Source organism: Centroberyx gerrardi, chromosome 17, assembly GCF_048128805.1.
Source record: "Centroberyx gerrardi isolate f3 chromosome 17, fCenGer3.hap1.cur.20231027, whole genome shotgun sequence".
Taxonomy (NCBI): domain Eukaryota; kingdom Metazoa; phylum Chordata; class Actinopteri; order Beryciformes; family Berycidae; genus Centroberyx; species Centroberyx gerrardi.
This window is the reverse complement of record NC_136013.1, coordinates 18,682,675-18,705,688: the sequence shown is the minus strand read 5'-3', so window position 1 is coordinate 18,705,688 and position 23,014 is coordinate 18,682,675. Positions and strand designations below refer to the sequence as shown.

Here is a 23,014-nt window from a genome sequence, read left to right as displayed (position 1 = left end):
GGTGCTTTGCAATGTTTGTCCTTAGTAGGCCTCCGTAGTGCAGTGGCTGTGCTGTGCTTTATTTACAAATGTGTTGCGGTTTCTGGCACCCTCTAGTGGTCAGAAAACTTTGTGATTCGTCCCTCTCTGTGGGTGGAGAAGAGTGTACAGACCTGATACCAGAATTTAATTTGGGCAAATAGAGCAAATCTATGGGGTCTCAATTATTGGAGATGGGATGCTCTTCTCTGTTGCAGCCACACTTTGTGAGTTAGACTGATAAGAAGGGTGTGTTTGTCTACTGCAGCTTTAAATTGTATATATATCACTAGACTTCCTGGGAAAATCCTTTATGGCGTTATGCAGTATACGGAAACTCTCATCACTTTGTTAAGCTTCTAATCAGAAACTTGGCTGTTTTCAATATATATATACTTGACACCATAGTGCTATTGTCCGCATTTATTACTGTCTTGAGTATCGAGGCATAAGTGGCGTCACTGATGCGAGCGCCACCTGACATGAGAGCTCTCGTGGTATCATGGTTCACTGGGCTGGTTGGGATGGAATTAGATTGGATCGGGGGCAGAGACGCGGCGTAGGCTGCATGTCTTCGCCGCTCGTAGGCGATCTGATGTCCCGCGGGGGCCGTACACAAATTTGACAGCAGCGCCCCCCCCCCCCCCCCGAAGCAAACGATGTTAAAGTGAGAACAGGCCGTCAGTTTGTGTCACCTCCCTCGTTCGAGCTCCCTCTCTCCCTCGTGGTTGACAGGGTCATCTCTTTCTTCTGCTTGTCACCAATAAAGAATACATCACAGTCACAGGCGCGCTCAGCCGGAACACCCTGTGCACTAGAAGGGGGAGTTGGATGTTGATGATCGTTTCAATTAATAACCATTTACACCCCCAAACCCCCCCTCCACCACCCCTCCATTACAACTCCACCCTGCGGCCCTGTACGTCCTGTGTGCTGTAGAGCCGCCGACTATGATGAATTGAATATGAATCGGCGTTCTCGCACAATAGTAGGACCTGCCAAAGATGTTTAAAGGCTTTATTAATGATGATGGGAACAGAATGACATGTGGCAAATTCAAGCGTTAGCCATTAGCGAGATGAGTGAGTGAGTCAATCAGGGATGATATGTAGCATCTGATAGCAAGTATCATAGCGGGTCGCGTTCAAACACACACACACACACACACACACAACAGCAACAACAACTAACATCCATCTCTGGCAACCTAAGTTCTCTTTTAATGACTGTGATGTCTCATTAGGGTATTGCCCAGGGTCTAACCGCCACAAACCAATCAATCCCAGCCATTTTGGGCAGTTTCTAAAATAACTCACATTTATTTGCCCCCCATCCATGATTAGCCTCTTGAGTAGCTGTAATTAATCAAAGTTAACACCGGCAAAGCATTCGATAATTCCTGACTTGACCCAGAGTAATTACTCATTCAGATGGCATTGCGTATGAGCGCTCCTCTCTCAGATCTCAAGGTCAAAGCAGGATTCCAATCCATTGATTTGTGGCTGCGTGGGACGTGTGATGCATAGAATAGCCTACTTTCTGTTTGCTAGGCTTCTCCCCAGCACCTTCTCTCACCGTGAATATATAACAGGTGCAAATTCAGTTATGTGCTGCATCTCTGTTTACTGCTTTAGAATTTCTGTAAGTCTGTGTGTTTGTGAGTCGGAGAGAGTGTGTGAATACAGTAGGGATGGGACGGTATATTGAAATTCAATATATTGTGATACAAAACTGTAACAATACGTATCGTGGGGCAGAAAAATGAATCGCGGCATTAGCTCCATTTTATTCTGCTGTAGTAATCACAAATCAGACGCTTGACCATCACAATTTCACAAGCTCTCCATCCAAATTATGTTATTTGCACTTTGTGCAAAATTATTTGACATTTTTAAATTGTTGTTTACATTCTAGCAAGCCGATGCCATTGCTAGAAAGATATGTGGCTCAGAAATAAACATAATTCTGCACAGTCATACTTTGTTGTCATTGAAGTTTTATTTATCACATCACATTGTGGTTGTATTGAATCGTGAATCCCATATCGCGTATCAAATCGCATGGTGAGACGGTGATTGTGAAGTGTATTAAACACATCTACGTTTCATGCATCCAGCTCTCCGCAGTTTCCTGACCCTTATCAAGATGAGATTCAGCCTCACCTCTTGTTATCCTCCACCCCACTGACACGGCCAGTGAGAGGATGTAATTGTTCTCCGTAGGGCTTTGCCGTCTCTTCTGTTTGTCAGGAGGGAAGCATATCCGCTGATTTCCACTTTCCAGACTAGTGGACCCATTTCCCTTAAGTCCCATTGTGTGGCCCCATCCCTTGACCTTCAAGTTAATGCATTCGTTAGCGTGCGCGTTAACCCTTTTTTGCAAATTCATTCTCCTCCCCTGCAATGCTCCTTTTCCATGCTTCAGCATTGTCCTTCCCCTATACGCACCATCGAATGACTTTCCTCGCCTCGTTCTCCACAGAACAACCGCACAACCGCTATTGTCAAGGCAGGACTTTGTTTAACCACTGAAAGAAGACATTCACTGGCAACATGAAAGGCAGGCAGAGTGGGGTAGTGTGAGATTCCCATCATCTGGTAGCTTAATATTGGCCAACAATGGAAGTGCATTAGCAACAATCAGAGACATTAGAGGAAATTTGTTCTGGCAGAGTTGATAAAGGGGCCAACGCTTTCTCAAAACAGCTTCCCTTCGCTCAGCTGACAATAATAGACATCTCTACATAACAGAGATGGGTAAAGTAATACACAATTTATGCCTCAGTCGGTGCACTTTTATCTGATTTTGTCAGCTAAAAGCTTGACTAAGTTTCATTGTTCGAGGAAGGACATTGGGGAGTGTTTTTTCCCCAGTTTTTTCAATTAACCACCTCTAATTAGCCATTGGGGAAATCATTTGTGGCTTATGATGTAGTGTAAATGTTCTTTTATGGGGTTATGTATAGTATTTCATCATGTAGTGCTCTATTATCATTTTTGGTTTTGACAATGATGACACACTCCTGCTTTATTGCTCTTCATATTAGTGCTGGTGGACAGTGTGTGCACCTATTATCTGTCAAAACCCATAATGCATTTCTCATTATGTTGCTTGTATGTATATGTTTCATTTATAAGACATCGCCATGACCAGGCAACTCTGCCTGCCAACTAAATGTGACTGTAACATTTCACCACTTATATCACTATAAGAGGGCCATATTGGTCATATTGTATCACCCTAATGTTTGCAGCACTTTGGTGAAAAACCCCAAGCAAACATTCATTGTGCCCCAAGTGCCATACCGAGCCAATTCCATTGGACTTGTGCCCAGTGACGTCACGCACCCTCCACACATCCATCGAACTCCCACTTGCGGGACCCAGTAACTCTCTTTTCTTCTCTACCCACAGCTCTTACCGCTTGGATAAAATCAACAGTGACATGCGTAACTACATCACCAATTTTGCTGCAGACTTAAGGTGAATACAGGCTCGGCGCCTCCCCTCCCCTTCCCTCTCTGTGGCTGCCATGTTGCAGTGGTCAGACGCCTGAGCCAGCTGGCTCGCTGCCCTGCTGACATACTCAATATGGACGCCTCACAGAGCAAACACTCAAGACCAGTCAATGAGAGGTCAACTGGGGCAATCTCCTCACACGGCTGAAGCTTACAGCACGATTAAACACAATATATATGATCTGGTTCACTGCTATACATTATACCAGCATAGAATCAAATGACTTTCTTATACTAAAGCTGAAAGCAGCATAGTTACGTAGAGGTTTCGAGATTTGGACCATGCAAGTATGATATGGACCAGATTAATCTAGAGATAGGCCTTATCCGCATTTACAATGAAATGAGTTCTTCACTTAGAAAATCTGCTGCCGCTCCATTCAGGTTCGTAACCTCTACATATCTGTGCTCTGGAATGTCTTTGATTGTTCAGAAGGTTGATATTACTTTGCAAATGCACAGCGCCTTGTTATGACATGGCAAGATGGATTGGGGGACTTTTAATCACGCTGGCATTTTCCATGCCAAACACTAGCGTTTATCTCTATAAAAAAAAAAACCTCAGAAACTGCTTACTCATCCTTACATTAGAAATAGATCTGGCAAAGGGGGCCTCACTTTGGTATTCCTGATGTGCTCCACCCAGTATCATTTAGTTTATAGCATCTCTCTCCCTCTAACTCTTTCCCTTTCTCCTCTCTCTAGCAGATTTCTAACCAGGCATGGTTTTCTCAACGTCTTTCTTGCCCTTCTGGGGTATAGCACATTTAATTGACCTGGCTGACACCGGGGTGCTCAGTCTGAAGTGCTTGCTCACTAACTAGCTCCTCATTTGCATTTCCCTCATTTCCAAACATTGATTGGATGTTTCAGCACAATAGAAATCGAATTGCCATTTTGAGGACACTGTTGAACACAGCGGTGATTTAGTGGAGAGAGAAAAAAAAGCTCCCCCCCTTGGGAGAGGCAGTGTCATAATCAGTCTCTCTCTGAAGTTCAGGTTGCCCAGAGGAAGCCCACTGCCCTTAATAGCACTTAATTGTTTTTGTCATCATGCGACACCTGTAGCCACTAGTCAAATTACTTGTTTATTAGTTAAATTATATTTAATTGACTTGCTTAAGCCATCAACATCATGACTGTAGTCTCACTCCCTGCCTCTGTCTCCCTCTCTCTCTGTTCAGTCAGAGCTACCACTTGCAGGCCGCCAGGGACATGCACCCTAGCATTGCCCTGGATCCCTCTGCCAACTACAACTCGCCCAAGTTTCGCTCCAGGAACCAGAGCTATATGCGGGCCGTCAGCACCCTCAGTCAGGCTAGCTGTGTTAGCCAAGTGAGCCAGGTGAGTCTGCACCTTTCCAGTTGGGAGCTATTTTTGGATGTTAGCTTGTTCTGTAGAGCAGGGGTCCAGGGCCTCCCAAGGGTCCCTGAAGGAGTTCCAGGGATTCCCTAGCGAAAAATAAGGAGTAGTTTAATTTCACTAATTTAATTCACTGGAAATGATGCCAATTACGAAATGAATGAAGAATGACTATGCTAATCATATGTTTCACTCTCACCACTATCATCTCCCCATGTGCAATGTAGACAGTTGTATATATATATGTACAACAACAAAAATCTTCCCACCGCCAGAACTAAATCTTATCTAATGGGGTCTGTGGTCTAATGGGTCTGTTTGGGGATCTGTGACATGAAAAGGCTTGTGAACCCCTACTGTAGAGACCCGAGAGAAGACTGACCTGTATCAGAATCATATCATCATATCATCAATCTTAATTGAAAATGACATTTCACTTTGGTAGAACATTTCTACTTACATGAGCACTGATGGCTCCATATGAGTTATCAAGTCAACCACACAAATACTGGGTTCCTGGCTACATGTAGTCATGTCACTCACTTGCTTTCATTTTGAAAACCTGTAGTCATACTTCTAACACATATACATATTACAAATTAGTCAATGGTCACAGGAAAGAGGAGAAAAGCATGGCCTATTGGAGGGTTGACTGATTGTGTAGTGATGTATAGGTATTCATGCTAAAAGTACAAATGTTCCACCAAATTGAATTATTCTTTAAAACCCAAATATCCTGTTCCTATGATTGCACTTCATCTACAATTATGTTATATATGTCAGTTCATTCCACATGTTTATGTAAATAAACTAAATGGCCTTAGCTGGAGTTGTTGTGAGATTTTAATCTCCCTCTTAAAAGAGAGGTGTATTGATTTGTCCAGAGTCTCAAAAAAGCTCAACCATACTGCTACTAATTCCCACTCTTTATCTCTGCCTTAACGGCACCTTTCTGAAGCAATTACGAGATAATACATCTACCAGTAGAACAAGATTGTTATCTTCGATGCTCAATATTGCCAAATGGGAGTGGGGTGATAACCATCAAACAATTTCTACTCAGTAGAACAACCATTTTTACTGGGTCAATACCTCAGAAACTACAAGATACACATCTGGGGAATTTAGTAACAATCATGAAACAGTAGTAGTTCTTGTCAAGATCAAGAAACATTCTCTCAGGCTACTCTCTCATTCACTGCACAATATGACCTTGATTTCATCCAAATTCATATCTCGTTGAATGATTTTGTTTAGACAGTGCAAGGACTACTGCGGCAAATAGAATCAGCCCAAAGGTCATGCATTGGTGTGGAAATATGACAAAACAATTTCCAGGCAATACTCACAAAAACCCAGACTTTTTCATGGCATTTTAAAAACACATCTTTCATTGACCTCTCCGCAGACTTTGCCCATTGTAACACTTTTGCAACTGTGCACTCCCTTTGATTTGAGAAGCAAGCCTGTTTTTTTGTTCTAAAAGAAAAAGACAGAGAGAGAACACAATGTCAAGCTTTACAACCACCCAATTAATTTCTCCCAGTAAACAAAAAAATAACCTCACTAACTAAAAGAAGGGGAAAAGATGCCTATGGCTTTTGTTTCTCACAGGTGAGTGAGACAGAGATAAATGGCCAGTTTGAGTCGGTTTGCGAGTCGGTGTTCAGCGAGGTGGAATCCCAGGCCATGGAGGCTCTGGACCTGCCCGGCTGCTTCAGAACCAGGAGCCACAGCTACCTGCGGGCCATCCAGGCTGGCTACTCCCAGGATGATGACTGCATCCCCCCCATGGCCTCTTCCACTGTCACCTCCACCATCAGGTCCACCACAGGTAAGGGCAATTGGACATGATATCATTGGACATCATTTGTACAGTACAATATATATCATACTGCTTATTGATATTTCTGTTCGCTTAAGTACTGACATATTGACACCAAAAGCTTACATTTGGCATTGATATGTGTAGTAATGGATAAAAATATAGAACAGATAGTACAAACTTGACATACTGTCAAACAACTCCATATCTTTGCATGAATCACTCTTGTATGTTTCCATTGTTTTGATGGACATATGATTAATGTAGCTACAGCTTGTGAGTTGTGCCAATTCATCCTACTGTATTTTGGATACAGTGCTTCATCTGCTCATCCATTGGATGCATCAGAGAGTAAAGCTATGAACCCTATTGAAAAACATGAACGGACACTGTCTGGAATAAAATTCAGATCAGATTAAGGACATGAGTGCTTTTTCCTCTACACTTTGGATATCTGCCTTGTTTCATGACGCCACATGGTGGCACTTGTGATTGTGCTCACAGCTTGACTGAAAATTGGGCAGAGAAATCGTGAAATGAACAAATATGAATTCTTTCCTTGCAAACTCAGTTTACACAGTGATAAAAACACTTAAATGCCACAGCATACTCCATGAAGTTTTTTCTCCCACAGATTGTTCACTTCACTTCAAACCGATTATTTTGTCTCATTGCAAAGGTCTTGAGCTCATGTTTACAAACATTGAGGTCACATTAAAGAAATGCATACTGTTGTGTCTAGACGTAGGTATTGATTAATGTAGATTAAAGCTGACTTTGAACGTACCAATAACTGAACAAACGGTCACACTTGTTAGTCACATATATCACATATACAAACTTCTCACAATAAATCCAAACCTACTCCGCTGACACATGCATATATTTCTGATGATGAGCCTTGGTTATAAATTGTAAGCTGCTGGTGGTTTCAAAAATTCCCATAATGATTGCTGGATTCACAGAGGAAACAATACGTCCATGTACAGATGAAGAATGTGGGAAGAAAAGAAGAAAAGGTGTCTGGAAAAGAAGTCAGAATGGATTCCACCTCTTCCCACAGTAGATTCAAGAACTAACGACATTGGTTGGACCGTGATAGGGAGGGTTAGAGGTGTGGCCATCTGGAGATGTGCTTATGATGGATTATTCATACCTATAAACTGTTACTTTGCTTACACTGCTTTCTCAGTAAACTCAAATATTATTGCATTTTCAGGACACAGAGTTTGGTATATGATGGATTTTACCACCATTTTGGACATGGGGCAATTGGTACTTGGAATTGATGGGTCAAACTGGACCTCACATTTTCAATAGGGTTCATACTGTACTTCCTGATTGATGGGGAAAGGTTTGGAAGCTCTGCTCATCTTTGCCTCTTTTCATTGCACAAAGTACACATTTGTTTACCTCCAACTGAAAGCAGAAAAGCATGCATACAAGGATTGTTCTTATACCTCATTTACTTGAAGTATTGTTCATTCTCTGTGATGTGTTTCGGGAGCTGGGTATTTCAGCTTTGTGCATTGAAAAGATGTTAAGAATGCATGCTACAAATTAAGATTGAGAAGGCAGTGTAAACCATTATCACAAATGAGTCAAAATGGGAATGCTTTCTCAGTGTTGTGTTGGTTTCCAACAAACACTCTGATGTAATGAGGAGTTTAAAAATTCTTTACTGTTCTCTGCAGTTGGGGGAAATACATTTATAAAGGTGAGCAAAATGGGGCAATAACCATAAGATTAGCTTTTAATGGTTGAAGATTTTTTTATTATCTTATTTTGACTCATGGCATTCAGTGCATGACTTGATGTTACTGCTTTGTGGCTATGAAAAGCACATTCTCTCCAGCTGCTCACACCTGTGGCCATATTACAGATACATATTTACATTTGTCTTCCAGACAGAAATTATGTGCAGGAAGACTCTTGTTTACCTGACCGGGCCTGTGTACGTGAGGATTTGGCAGACACAGTCCCTTTGGCTCATGATGATCTAGGCTGCCCCATCAGAAGAGACAGGCTTTACCAGCAAGATAGCATGGGGGCTACAGCCAAACCTCTGTCTGGACCACCTGTTTCTCCAAGCCTCTTCAGGTCTCCCAGATCTAGTGTTCATACCCCAGAGCGACCCTCACCAAAAGCTATCCAGGCCAGTATCAAAGAGTCAGCTACCTTGGCTGCAGCTATCAGCATGCAGTGGAAGGAAGAAGTCTCAGCCATGCGTCGAGAGCTAGCTGAACTTAGGAGGGACCTCTGTTTAGAGCTCCGTGCTTTCAACAGTAATTTCAATACTTTCACACAGCATTACAACACGTGGTCTCCCCAAGGTGGCAACGTGGCAGCTGGAACAGGAGTAGGTTTAGGCGGAGGGGTAGGGGGAGGAGGGCTTGGAGCCTCTGGGGCAGAGAGAGGCACTGGAGGGGCTAGAGAGAAGAAACCCGAGGTATCTAAAGTGTCTGTGGGGACCCAGGCCAGGAGCAAGGTCCTGGTCCGGCAAAGCACTGCTGATGCAGCTGTCAATTGTCCAGAAGAGAAGGAGGAACAGAAGAAGAATGCAGGGGCCCGCAGGCATCTGCCAAAACAACTCTCTATGGACCCAAGCATTCTTGCCTGCCCGCAATCAATGTATGTGGAAAGTGCCATACCACTTTCTCTAGATCCATTACTTCCAGGTTCTGTTAAAACAACCCCACCAGAGCCAACACCTTTAGATGTGCCTACTGTGCCCTCACCAGAACTGCTAGACCATGACAAAGTGAGTTCATCAGATGTGGTCACTTCTGAGCCTGTCACCACTCATTCCATAGTGCCACCTTCAGCAGAGACAGCCATCAAAAGCCCTCAAGATTCAGTGACAATGGACCAAGACACCCCAATCACCCCAGAACTAATCTCTGGAGACCAAGCTAATGTGTCCCATTCAGATACTGAACCATCTCACCTAGATGCTGTGAAACCCCCAAACTCAGAAGCATGTGATAGAGATAAGATACACCTACCATATCCAGTTCCTGTAGTTACTGTGTCTCCGCCAGAGGAACATGATTATGAGTTGACATCAGATCCGGAGTCCCCGGAACCCATCGCTGTGGACAAGCCAGATCCAGTGTCTCAAGACCCAGTTACTGTGTGTTCTCCATATCCAGGATTAGACGATCTGGAACCTGTGAACCCAATAGGATCAGACCCAAAACCACTGGACTCACCCACTGTGTCTTCATCTGAGCCCATTAATCAAGATCCAGTCACAGTCTGTCCAAGCGATACATCTAAACTTGATCTTGCTACTGTTATACCATCTAATATAGAGCCAGACAACCAATGTCCGTCTATTGTGGTGTCAGAGTACCTTGACACTGACTCCCCTGCAAGTCCAACTGACATTTACATAAATACAGATCCCATTATCACCCTTCCAGATTATCCGTCTGACCCCCTTTCAGAGCCAATGACCTTAGACTCAACCTTAGCATCCGATTCAATACATGCTCAACCAAACACAGAGTCCCAAGAGCAAGAGTGGCCACCCCTTCCAGAGCCACTTGATACCACCCCTATATATCATGCCGATCTTGTTCACTTTGACTTAGTCATGCTGACCTCCCTTGACCAAGATGATCTCGACTCAGTGTTCATGGACCCTGAACCAGAGCCATTGGACCTGAGTGTTGACTCTCCATCTAATACAGTGGATTTAGATCCACCCTTCTACCAATCAGATTGTCCAGGTTCACCCCTACCCACTGTGGATCCCGCCACTGTGTGCCCAGTTGATCCTTCACAATCCACAGAATCAATCTGTTTGGATCCAGCTATGGAGTATTGCTTAACTCACATGCCTCAGGATGTAGCCACTGAATTCTATGAAGACTCACAACCACAGGTCATTGTCACAATATCCCCTCCTAGTTCAGTATCTCCTGACCCTTCACTGGACACAGACTTTGGACCCACAGAACCAGTTTCGCCGACCTACTCAGATCCACATCCACTAGATTTAGATTCATCACCACCTGATCCCGAAGACATACACATACCCTCACTGGACCTGACACCCATGGAGCCAGATGATATGATAGAAGAACCATTTGGGTGTATGGGTGTATCCCAGGACTATGAGGGATTTGGGGAAGAAGAGGACCCTGGTAGTCCAGAGAGGTTCTCATGTGAGCAGGGTTTTCTGTGGTACAGGTGGCAGAAGAGGGTCCACGAACCACAATCAATGCGCAGGAGCGCCAGTGTGGAACTATGGAGTGGGAGATATGAGTACAACAGTGCAGAAATCACATACATGTCCCTTACTCTGTGAGCTCATACCTCAATCTCAGCAGACAAAATGTAGCTCAAAGTATCTTTATAGCTCATGTTTTGTAGCTACCAGTGCACACAAGAGTAAACTGCCGATCTAAATGTCTTGTGGTCATCTGCATTTAGGACAAGGACAACATCATACACAAACCTGCAATAATCTCATTCTAGGAAAAAAAGACTGCGTTGGTAGCAGCAACTACCATATTTCATGGATTGTACCGTATATCAAAAACGTGATGAACAATCAGTGGTGTCAAAATACTGTACAATTATGCTTCAAAAACACTTACAGCAAGCAGTATGAACTTCCCTGAAGCAGTTGTCAACACTGATTATCTTCCAAGATAGTTCCTATAGTACTGTTCATTTCAAGTACAGCGTTCCTATTTCAAACATTGGATGGACTAGTAATGAATGTACTTCAGTCAGTGGATTCGACAAAGGTGACATTAAACACCTATTTTTTCAGAGACTCTTTTGGGAGCTCTGTGATAGACTACTGAGAAGATGGCCTGATGTTTTTGAGGTCTTGACAATCTTTGCAGTGGTTGTGGAAATCTTCCTTTCCTTGAATTGTTTTAGCTCTCGGTTTTATGTCACTCTAGAGTGGAGTGAAGTAAATCTTGGCAGTTATCATATAACTATAAATCCCAAGGACATGCTGTTTACCACATGAGCTGTTGGATGTACTCCGCAGTTATAAAGAAACAAGGAATGATGCTGTAGAATGATGTTGTTTGCACAATCTAAGATGGAGCTGATATACTGTACCATACTTAACTGATAATCAATTAGGAAAATAACTTTTATCACACACTCTCATGCTCAAATTTACTTAAAAAACAATACACCTATGGTATGTAGCCTACATGTACACACCATCTTACTTACATGCACATATAGACACCCATACACAGCATACACATATACCATTGCTGGACTACTATTATTAGGTTAACTTAATGAAGAAAATACACAATCCATCACTATTAAATCTGTCTGAAACTATCTACAGTAATAATGGGCCTTGATGAGAGGTGATATGGTATTTTTTACTGTAAGATATCTTCATGCTCAGGAATCAAAGACTGAGAATGTAATACTACTGGGACTTAAGTGTAATGAAATGTTGAGTTGTGTTCTTTCCTGAAAAGAATCTGTAGGTTATTGAGAGACTATTTTATAAGATTATGTGCGACACTGAATGGTGAAAATTATGGTGTAATGGTGCATGTTTATGACTGATTTTGTTTACTTCATATTTACAATGCCTCACTGCAAGTATTTGGTTCCATTCATGTTTTCATTTTGAAAGTGTCAGGAAAAGAGCCTACATACAACCCATGACACAGAATGACAGTTCTGCTACCAGCAATGAACAGCTAAAAAGCCAGGCAAATCACAAGAGATATCTGTGCTATCTGTCCAATTAATGGGCTTTATATGAAATCGCCCACTGAACTCTGTGCTCTAATAAAGTGCACTGGAACAAAAAGAATCTTTCAAAAGAACATTTGTGAGTTCCCAGAAAAGGATTTTCCTGTGTGTTGTTTTGAACTGAACTGAAAATGTGCACTTTATGAAAGTTTGCTAAATTGGCTGAATGTAAAGGGTTTTCAAAGGGGTGGGAAGTTAATTAGGCTCTATTGTCGTATTCATTTTGCTCATTTCACCAACATAAAATACATCACTTTTTTTTCCCTCTCTGGCTCCCTGCCAAGTTAAAATTTTCATTAGAAAGATTGTCATCCAAAAAGAGCACATAGTTTAGCCCATACTGCAATATTATATCTTGTCCAAAAATCCAAAAAGAGAAACTGCATCAGGATTCAGTATTGCAATGGAAGATATTGCCAAAGAACAGAAATGTAATCCAATTTTTTTTATTTGAACTTGCACATATGTTTTTTTCATTTGAATGGCGTTCAACTAGTCGAGAGATACTGATGAGTAGCTCTTGTTTAGTTGAACATGGAACCTGCTAAAATTTTGTTAAAAGACCCTTATTCTCATGCAGTTTTTGTTTAAAATTTTGAGACATTGCTTTCTACACTTTCTATAGTATGTGGAGTTATCTTGAAGGGCCCCAAGCAAGATTAGCCATGCTTGCCAATGCCTATACATGCCACTGCCACTCCTCACTGGTGAATGTGATGCACTCCATTCATTCCTCTCCATTTGGACATGCTCGCTGACATATTAGTTTGTCATGTTTGTCATTACAGCAGCTTTAATGTGGTGTTACTAAAGGGCTCTGTAAATAAACCAATAACTGTGGCTTGCGAGGAAATTGCTCTACAATAACTTACATGATTACTTAGATTGTTCTCTCTGTGTACATCTGTTTTCATTATTTGTGAACTTGATATAGTTTAAGAGGAGTCAAATGGGGTTATAACCTCTATAAAAACATTCTCCAATTACTGGGTCAAATCAAATGGGAATAAACTCACAAGCTCTTTTATTATTTTGTATAAGAAATCTCCATGAATCTATGCATATCTTAAAGGGAAAAGAACTTTCATGATAGACATTTTGCAATATGAACCTGCATTCAAGGTTATCATGACATTTTCTTTCACTGCACCAGGCACTTTCCACAAAGATGGGGGGAAAATTGTCCAGATTGGCACAACCAACCAGAAACAGCTTGCTCGCATTTTTAGCACTCTTGAAGGAAAGTAGTAGTGTCAATATTGATACCTTTTGTGAAAAGGTTACAGTGTACCTCTAACTGAAAGGCAAAAAAAAGAAAATGCTGTACATCTTACTTTGCAGGAGGGTTCCCATACTCCTGCAAACACTCTCTGGATCCAATTTAATTATGCCGCTGTGTTCTGTGAGTAGGTTGTGTGTTTGGGCAGATATGCCCACTCTTCTGAATGTCCACCCCACTCACTTTTTTTCAGGGATCCAGTTCTGCCTCCCCTCCACCTGCAGCATTGATCGGACCCCCCAGCAACCCCCAGGTAAACCTCCTATCCGGGGTAACCTCCGGTGCTCTATTTCAATGTGCTTAGTATTATTTCAATGAAAAGTGATTTGTCCGATGGCAAATTGCTGTAAAGTAGATGAAGTATGGAAACAGAAGTACTGGAAATCCACTTTCGATACTGTTGAGTCCTTGCAATTACTACCAAGCTCACAGCCAAGGACAGCAAGTGTGGACTTCATCAGGCAGTGAATGAGTTGCACCATCTGACTCGCAATTAAGAGTTTATCTGGACAAAAACAACAATTAATTTCAAGCCCGTCTGTCTGTGTTCAAACCATCTGATCAGTTGTCACTGTCACCTCTCCTTGAGCTCTTTGAGCGCTGCAACCCTCATTGATCCATCAAGCGCCAGGCCCTATCTAGCTGGTAGATTGACTAACGGCAGTGGAATGTGTAATTGCTCTACCGCCGCCACGCCCCTGCTCAAAACCATCCTCCTCTCCTGACTGAGAGAGACGGATTGCAGTCATGATAGAGCTCAATTGAATCTCAGATGTTGCTTGACACATTTATGAACGCGTTGCTCTCTGAAAACTGCTCTCCGACACCGCTCTACGCCCAAGTCTGCAGTGTCACATGGGCCGCAAACACACACGCACATCATCCCACCCTCTGGATGTTTCTATTTTTGGCTTTGCCTTTTGGTGATCCATCTGGCGGACAAGGCACTTTGTCAAGCGGTTTGTGTTTCATAAGGGTGGGGTTAAGACCGGGATGTTGACACGCGTCTAACTGGTGGCTTGCAGATGCTGTTCAGTATGCCACTCGGAGCAGGCTGCTTCTCTGACAAGGAGGAGGTCATTGCTTGTCTGCCGCCCCTCTCTCTCTCTCTCTCCCTCTCTCCCCCTCTCTCATCTCTGGCTGAGTCTCTCCATCACCGACTGCGGCTGCCATTACTTAGAGATAGATGGACTCGGCAGTGTGACATTCATGAACAGCAGGGCAACATCTAAGGCAGAGTCTGAGGCATTATGGGCTAGCAAAAGGATGTCCTTGATCCACAGAACAAGAAGAGCCGGCCATGAAAGTGGCTATATCTGCTGCCACAAGGGTGTTTTATTTGGTGCAGCCAATCTTTTTGGCTCTCAGCGATCCATCACAATGCTCAGGACAACTTTAAACTTTTGCAAACCATCCTGCGGTGCTTAAGTAACAGTGGGAGCGCGCCGCCAGAGTGGGAGTTGTTTGAGTAATGATTCACCCAGTCTGGCTTTTGTTATCTATTGTCGGCTATTTTTTAAAATTTATTTATTTATTGTTTTTTGTCGGCAACGTTCGTGACAGCGTCGATAATGGAGTTCCCTATCCATCTCGCTCCCTCGCCCTCCCTCCCTTTCCCTCTCCCTCCCTCCAGATCATTTACATATCCTTAAAAGCCCGCTGCAAAACAAACCGCTGCGTTTTCCTTACAGTGATAAATCCAATCGGGTAGAAAGACTCTTAACGACGTGTCACTCCGCTCCCTGCCCGCCGCGCCCCCACCCCACCACCCCCACCCCCGCCCCCGTGTTAGCATACAATCCAGACCTGATAGATAGAGAGGTCCTAACGGAGATGGAATGGTTGAATCAGTGCCTTTGTGTCTCGCGTTAATCAGACTCCCTGGCACAGTGGGAGATGTTTGTGTGCGTGCGTGTGTGTGTGTGTGTGTGTGTGTGTGTGTGTGTGTGTGTGTGTGGAGAGAGAGAGATTCAATGGTGAATGCACACAGAATAAATGTAGCTCCCTCTATTCTTTCATATACCTCATCTGTACTAACTTGAACTCAGTTTCTTTAGACTTCGGTTTAAGTGGAGATGGAGATGATTAGAAAGGCAGATGTACAATCATTTAGATGATAAATGATTTCATGTCCAAACTAATAGATTTACCTATTCATTTAGGTGCCACTTAATGATTTGTTCACTGATTTACTTAATCATTTTGCTTACTTTATCAACTCTGTAATTACGTGTTCTGATTGTTTTTATACAATAAAAAACATAATTATGATTTGGTAGTGTTGACCATTTCACAGCTTTTGATGTTTGTTTTGTTCCAAGATCCGTATTTTCATATTTCAATACAATTACAGTGAATCATTCTGTTGAATGCAAGGTCTTGGATGTTACGCGTAACATTGCCGAGGGTTTTGTTCGATGCCTTTGCTGCAAGCAGGGGAGTGAGCGAGCGAGGGAGCGAGGGAGCGAGGGAGCGAGGGAGCGAGGGAGCGTACGTTCCCTATTCGCTCCAGATGAAATCTAAATGCTGAGTAATACTGCCACTGCCAAGATGGGAGCAAGAATTATGACTCCCCTTTGCACGACTGGCTGGCTAATAATGGCTCTATTTTGGTCCTCCTGCTGAATCATGCCCCCTGAATGGGTCATCTCTCTCTCTCTCTCTCTCTCTCTCTCTCTCTCTCTCTCTCCACCTCCCTCCCTTGATCCCCCCCCCCCCAACTCCCTACCTCACCGCAGCTCTCCCTCCCTGTCTTTCTCCCTCTTTCTCTCTTTCACACACACACACAACCCCCACATCTCTCATCCCCTCTCCTTCTCTACCCTGATCCCTTTCCCTCCCTCTTTCTCCCTTATCTCTCCATCTCTACTTTTATCTCACTCTCCCTCTCTGTCTCTCTCTCTCTCTCTCTCTCTCTCTTTTCACCGATGCTTCTCTCCATCCCGCTTGAGAAGTTAATTTTGTGAATGGACAGCAGAGTGAGTCATTAGGTCCCCAGAGCAGAAAGCTCTTCGTGGGCCAGACGTCTCTGGTTATTTATAGACGCACCCTCGATACGGGTGAGGGAGAGGCCAAAAGGTGTTGCAGGTTTGAGGTGAAGCCCTGGGTAATTTCTCATCATGAATTATTAAATGACGCTCTTCCCAAAGGCGGCTGTAAACAAAAAAAAACATGTCCCTTATTTCAGACAATAATGCTTTTGTGTTGTAATGCTGTAATTTGCAGGCTACAGCGTAATTAGGGGAAAACGCTATTAATTCTAAGACAGAAGTTTTGGGGGGGCCTGCATGGAGGCGGCAGCTCATTAGAACTTAAAATAGATCCGATTTTACTCTCATAAGGACTGCCTTAATTGCTTTGTGTGATGTAAGCATTTGTCAGGCAGAAACAGAAACACAGAGTTCAACACTTTCCTCCGTGTCGGGGAAAACGATAACCCATAACTTAACCTGCAGCGTGATTCAGTGCTCTCTCTCTCTCTCTCTTCTTTCTCTATTCCCTTCTTTCTCCTCCCTCCTTCCTAAGAGGCTCTGAGGCACCTGGTCCGCTCTCTGCTTTGATCAGCATGCGCTTAAACAGAGCTTGTGTTTTAGATGTTTCAGCCTGTAACCGCGGTTGGGCTTTTCTCTCAAAGCGTTACTTGAAAATGCAGGCACGTCAAAACCTAGAAGCCGCTCGCGACCCGTTCCTCCGTCCATCTCTGTGGATTAAGTCCACATTCTCATTTGCACTTGAAAGAAAGTAATCCCCCCTCGTTCCATCGTCAAATGGACAGAATAAGAAGATGAGAGTTGTCAGCCTTCCTTGAGCAGTGCCTCCCTCACCAGGATCCTCCAGTCACAAGTACCCTTGATTACTTTGACTGGTTTCTCCAGTTTTCTGGTATTTCACCAGCATCCATGTCTGACAAATGTTTCGTATCTCAGGGGCTTTGATGTTCTCTGTCATTCTCTCCACTCCATATGCCTTTATTCATATGCCTGATTGGGTAAAAACAAAAACAATTCATGCCCACATTTCCAGCCACTCTCTCCCTTGTCTCAGCTTTGAAACTGAACAAAAGAGGGAAAACGGTTGTAGCAGCAGGGAACACATGACCACGCCTCCTGAAGAGAGAGTACTCACTCAGGAGCGAGCTCAGATCAATAAGATGATCACCGGCAACAGTAAAGTACAAAAATAAAACCCACTATACAAAGATCCAAAGTTGAATCCCTCAGCGTTTGCCATAAATTATGCTTATCCCAGTTCACCAAACAGACACATTCTATCAAATTAAACAAGAGGCGCTTGAGCTGCCTAATGTCCCGCCACCATCACCATGATATATTAAGCATAACCATTTATGCTAATGAGGCCATTCATTTAGCTCGTTAAGGCATTAATTAGCTAAATATTTCAACATGTCAACATCAGAGTTAAGGAGTATAGTAGTTTCAAGAAAATCAGTTTTTCCTCATTAATATGCACATTTATCCAGCAAGGTGCTCCAAGATCCAATCAGATACTACTACTACTCTATAGGGGAACCTGTGGTGTAAAGAAGTTTCTATCATGTATTGTTATTGAGTTATTGTCTTCACAAGAATGTCTACACACCAGCATCCATGTACCATGGTGGCGGAACATATCAAAAACAAAAAAAAAGATTTGTCACTTTGGACAAAATAGGACCCCGGAGCTCTTCCATAGCATCAAATCGTCTGTTAGATCAGGGACCAGATCAGCAACACAGCGTCATTATGTGGAAAATAGTCTTCAGTAATCAAAGTGTGTGTGTGTGTGTGTGTGTGTGTGTGTGTGTGTGTGGTGGGTTGGAGGGTGGTCAGGAATGGGATGAGGTCTGGATCTGTTGTCATCATCGTTTGGTCCTTTGTAAAATGTTCACATTTTGTGAACATTGACCTAAAGGGTTGTGTGAGACACTAGACGTAATACTGATTTATGACTTAGTGAAAAAATTCAAATTTTTTAGGCTAAACACAAAGTGAAGTTGTGTTATGCTCTTATGACTGTCTGTCAGAAGTGTGACCTAAGTCAACTTTGCCAGAGTCACTCTCAAATCTTGAGGCACAAGTCTCAAGTCAAGTCAGTGTCATTAATGTCAAGTCTTAAGTCTAAATGTAGAACACCAAGTTAAGTCAGAACAAATCAAGAGTCCAGTATCAATTTAATATCTGAAAGAAAACTAAATATCTAGGACTTTTCAATTCAATATAATTTTAATAGTATAAACTTTGATTTTAATGATCAGTTTCAACATCAATGAATTAAATCATTCCATACAAATTCAGAAGTATGGGAGATTTTTTGTCAAGAGTCAAAGTCAAAGTCAAGTCCCAAGTATTCTCTTCATGCATCAAGTGAAGTCTGTAGCAATTAAAATTGTGACTCGAGTCCAAGTCATGTGAGTCCCCACCTCTGCTGTTTGTTGAATAACGTTTAATAATGAACATTTTCCAGAAAACAGCACTCATACTGTGACAGTAGAGAATTCCCTCATGGCAGTGACATACAATAATATCAAAACAGCTTTACTTTAAACTTTATAATTACCTTACCCCTTTTCCAGCCGTCACCTACACGCCCAGCTACAAGAAGACCCCTCCGCCGGTCCCGCCCCGCACCACCTCCAAACCCCTCATCTCCGTCACGGCCCAGAGCAGCACCGAGTCCACCCAGGACGCCTACCACGAGGCGAGGCACCCCCGCGGCAGCATGTGGGCCACCGACGGCCTCGGGCTGGGCCTGAGCCTCGGCAGGGCCCTCTACAACTCCACCGACAGCCTGGACAGCGCCAAGGCCGTCACCATCGCCATGGAGGCGGCCGGGGTCATGGCCGGAAAGCGACACCCGTCCACGGACAGCCACAGCTCGGTGCTCACCTGCGACAAGGCCGTCCTGGTGTCCAAGGCCGAGGAGTACCTGAAGACGCCTCGCTCCTCTATAGGGATACAGGTTCGTCCCACTGTCTGCGTGTGTGTGTGTGTGTGTGTGGATGATGAAAAGATGTCACACATGGGTTATACTTCCTCACCAGCCAGCAGGCCTGCATACATTCAAAAGTGAAACCTATGCACAATTGCATAATGATAAAAATACTCACACACACGCATTCAACTGAGGAACCGTGTTCTCCCCTCAGCGGCTAAAAATAGCAAAGAGTGAGTCATCTTACCGCAATCCATCAATTAAGATTCAACTCATGCTAGAGCGGGTTTTACTGAATGGTAGTTCGCTCCCTGGTTCATTCACTCTCTTTCCCACTCTCTCCACTTACTGTACCTTTCTCTCCTTATCGATCTCATTCACTCTCTCCCTCTCTCTCTCTCTCTCTCTCTCTCTCTCTCTCTCTCTCTCTCTCCCTCACCCACTGTTTAGACCCTAGCTGAGGTTCTGGTACTGTCGATCTCCCATTGCAGTCTCAAGGTTGCAGGCCCGCTGCAGAAACAAAGACTGAGGCATCCGCGTCAGCTCAGACCGCCACCCCGGCGCCACGCATAGCACTTTATCAAAGCTGAATATTAAAGTCGCTCTATGAATTTTGGATTGCGAGAATCACTCTCAGTATCTCCTCTGGCTCTGTGCGCAGGGGGTTATTATGCTTTTCCAGAGCCCATTTTATTCACTGTATTCTTCTCGGCTCATATACTTCAGTTCTCAACCCCTCAACCCCTCTTTATCATCATCATTTCCCCCTAGTCTGCATTTACTTGCCTTCTATTAATCTTTCCCCTCCTTCCTTATTATTTTACTCCATATCTCACATTCGTTTTTACTCTCTCTCGCACATAAATTCATACATTCGCTCACTCACTCCCTAGTTCGCACGACTGTCTCATTTGCTCAGACCTGGGCAAAGTTGAAGATAACTTTTAAATATTTGGAGAGAGAAAAAAACAGGGACCACTTCATTAATCTCATTTCAGGAGTGTTTGAATGTCATTGGGAGCTGTTCAAGTTTCTCGCAAAATAAATCAAGCACACCTTAAAGGGTAATTGCTGTATTTTTTTCAGGTGATATTAAGATAGTCCTTTGGCTGGAGATTAGTCTAACAGCCAAATTACGCTGAAGCCATTGAGCGTCAGACGTTGCCGTCGGGGAGTCGGCCAACGAATAAATGATCCCTTCAAAGTCAATTGATCCTGCTGCACTGGCCGCGCCGCATCACATCCAAACTTCAGAGAGCGTCCAGCGTCAAGATTTGCCCAGACGTTAATTGTATTTTGTGAATGGGAGAAATTAAAGATAGCCTCCAACACAGTGGTTCTAGGAGCCTATTAAGATGACATACTGTTGATTAGTCTACACTGATGTCTGCATTCACTCACTCACACACACAAGACACCAACTCATTGAATTAATCACTATACAGTATCTCTCACACACAATGCATTCATTCACTCACTCATTTACTTGCCTACTTGTTCACTCCGTCACTCATTCACACGCTCACTTGCTTATTCACTCACATGCTTGCTCACTCACTCACTCACTCGCAAACTGTAGCACTCGCTCACTCACTCACTCACTCACTCACTAACAAACTATAGCTCTCGCTCACTCACTCACTCACTCACTCACAATAGCGCTAACTCAAAATAGCAATCACTCACTCACCCACTCACTCACTATAGCACTCGTTCACTCACTCACTCACTATAGCACTCGCTCACTCACTCACTCACAAACTATAGCACTCGCCCACCCACTCACTCACTCACTCACAACAGCACTAACTCAAAATAGCAATCACTCACTCACCCACTCACTCACTCACTCACTCACTCACTCACCCACTCACTCACTCACAGTAGCACTAACTCAAAATAGCACTCACTCACCCTCTCACTCACTCGCTCACTCACTCACTCACTCACTCACTCACTCATTCACTCACTCACTCTCTTGCTCACTCACTCTCACTCCCTCACTCCCTCACTCACTACTTCTCGCACACATTCAATCACTCATTCACCCACTCACACTCGCTTCACTCTCACTAACACAACTCCCCCTCCGCCCCCCCCTCCCACTGCAGGGATTAGTTTGCAGAGAGAGGCGAGTCGGTCAGTCATCCAGGGATGATCGGGACACCTCTCCGCACTGATGAATGCTAATTTTAAGTCGCAGAGCTGCAACGTCGAAGCCTCATTGTCATGCCTCGCCAAACTGTGCAGCGGGCGACGCGCAATCGCGGCGCCGTCTTTCCAAATCAACGTGACTCGCGGCCTTGATTTACTGTAGCACACTCATAATCAACCAGAGGAAAGACAGGACCGACAGATTGTAGATTGTGGACGAGAAGCTGAGATGGAGAGTGGAAAGAGAGGAGGACACTGTTGGGGGGAGATGAAGTGAAAGGTGATTTTAAGGAAGGGGTCGATAGAGAATGAGTGTGTGTATGTATGTGCGTGTGTGTGTGAGAGAGAGACAGAGAGAGAGAGACGCACAGAGAGAGAGAGAGAGGGAGAGAGAGGGAGAGAGAGAGAGGGGGGGGGGGGGGGGGGGGGGGGAATTATATTGGTTTTCAAATTGGCTCCAGTGATGTGTGTAAAGTACAAAAGCACTTTCGATTACCAATGCTGGTGCTGTGAAGGTCTACATTTACAGAAACATCCAAGAGGGACAACAACACTCATACATGTCACCATATAGGCCACCTGATGGTAAAAGCACAGCTAGGATCTGGTTCCTTAGAGCAGGTAGAGGTTCAAAGTGCTGCTCAAAGACACTTTGGCAGGAATGGACGTTGACAGTCAAGGGGATTGTGTCTGTCACCTTCCATTCATAGGATGGTCTGTCTAACTACCAGGCCACACTGTTGCCGGCCAGTTTGTGAATAGCTAGAGTTTCAGTAGCTGCATCATGAGATCAGATATCACTATTTCTTCGCAGCAGGTAACTCCTGGGACTGTGTTCCTGATTTGCAATTATTGATTGATCTGTACTGCTGTACTACTGCTGACCTCGACTTCATATCATATGGTCAAATCAGTCTGATTCATCTACTCCTGGAAATAAATAATTGCCTTGCATTAGCCTGCTTCTGTATTGATTGGTCCTTACTTTGACCCCTCTATCTCAACATGATTTTAATCTTTGACCTTTGACCCTATGGATGTGCTGTTCTGAGTTTTCATGGTCCTCAAGGATCCCTTCATAGCTGCCTTAGCAGCACTTTTTGTGCCTTAAACTCGAGGTGCGTCTGTCTCCTAAAGGGCCAGTTGATTTATTCTACAAAAATAGTTTTAATTG

The 23,014-nt window shown here is 43.7% G+C and overlaps 1 protein-coding gene across 1 annotated transcript in view; it reads left to right on the top strand.

Moving 5' to 3' along the window:
• Nucleotides 1-23,014, top strand: part of dlgap2a (discs, large (Drosophila) homolog-associated protein 2a) — a 150,444-nt gene that overhangs the window by 119,156 nt on the left and 8,274 nt on the right. Inside the window, exons 6-8 of the mRNA XM_078289640.1 lie at nt 4,720-4,870; nt 6,512-6,731; nt 19,328-19,713. Coding sequence (XP_078145766.1) covers nt 4,720-4,870; nt 6,512-6,731; nt 19,328-19,713 — 757 coding nt within the window. The remainder of the gene's footprint in view (nt 1-4,719; nt 4,871-6,511; nt 6,732-19,327; nt 19,714-23,014) is intronic.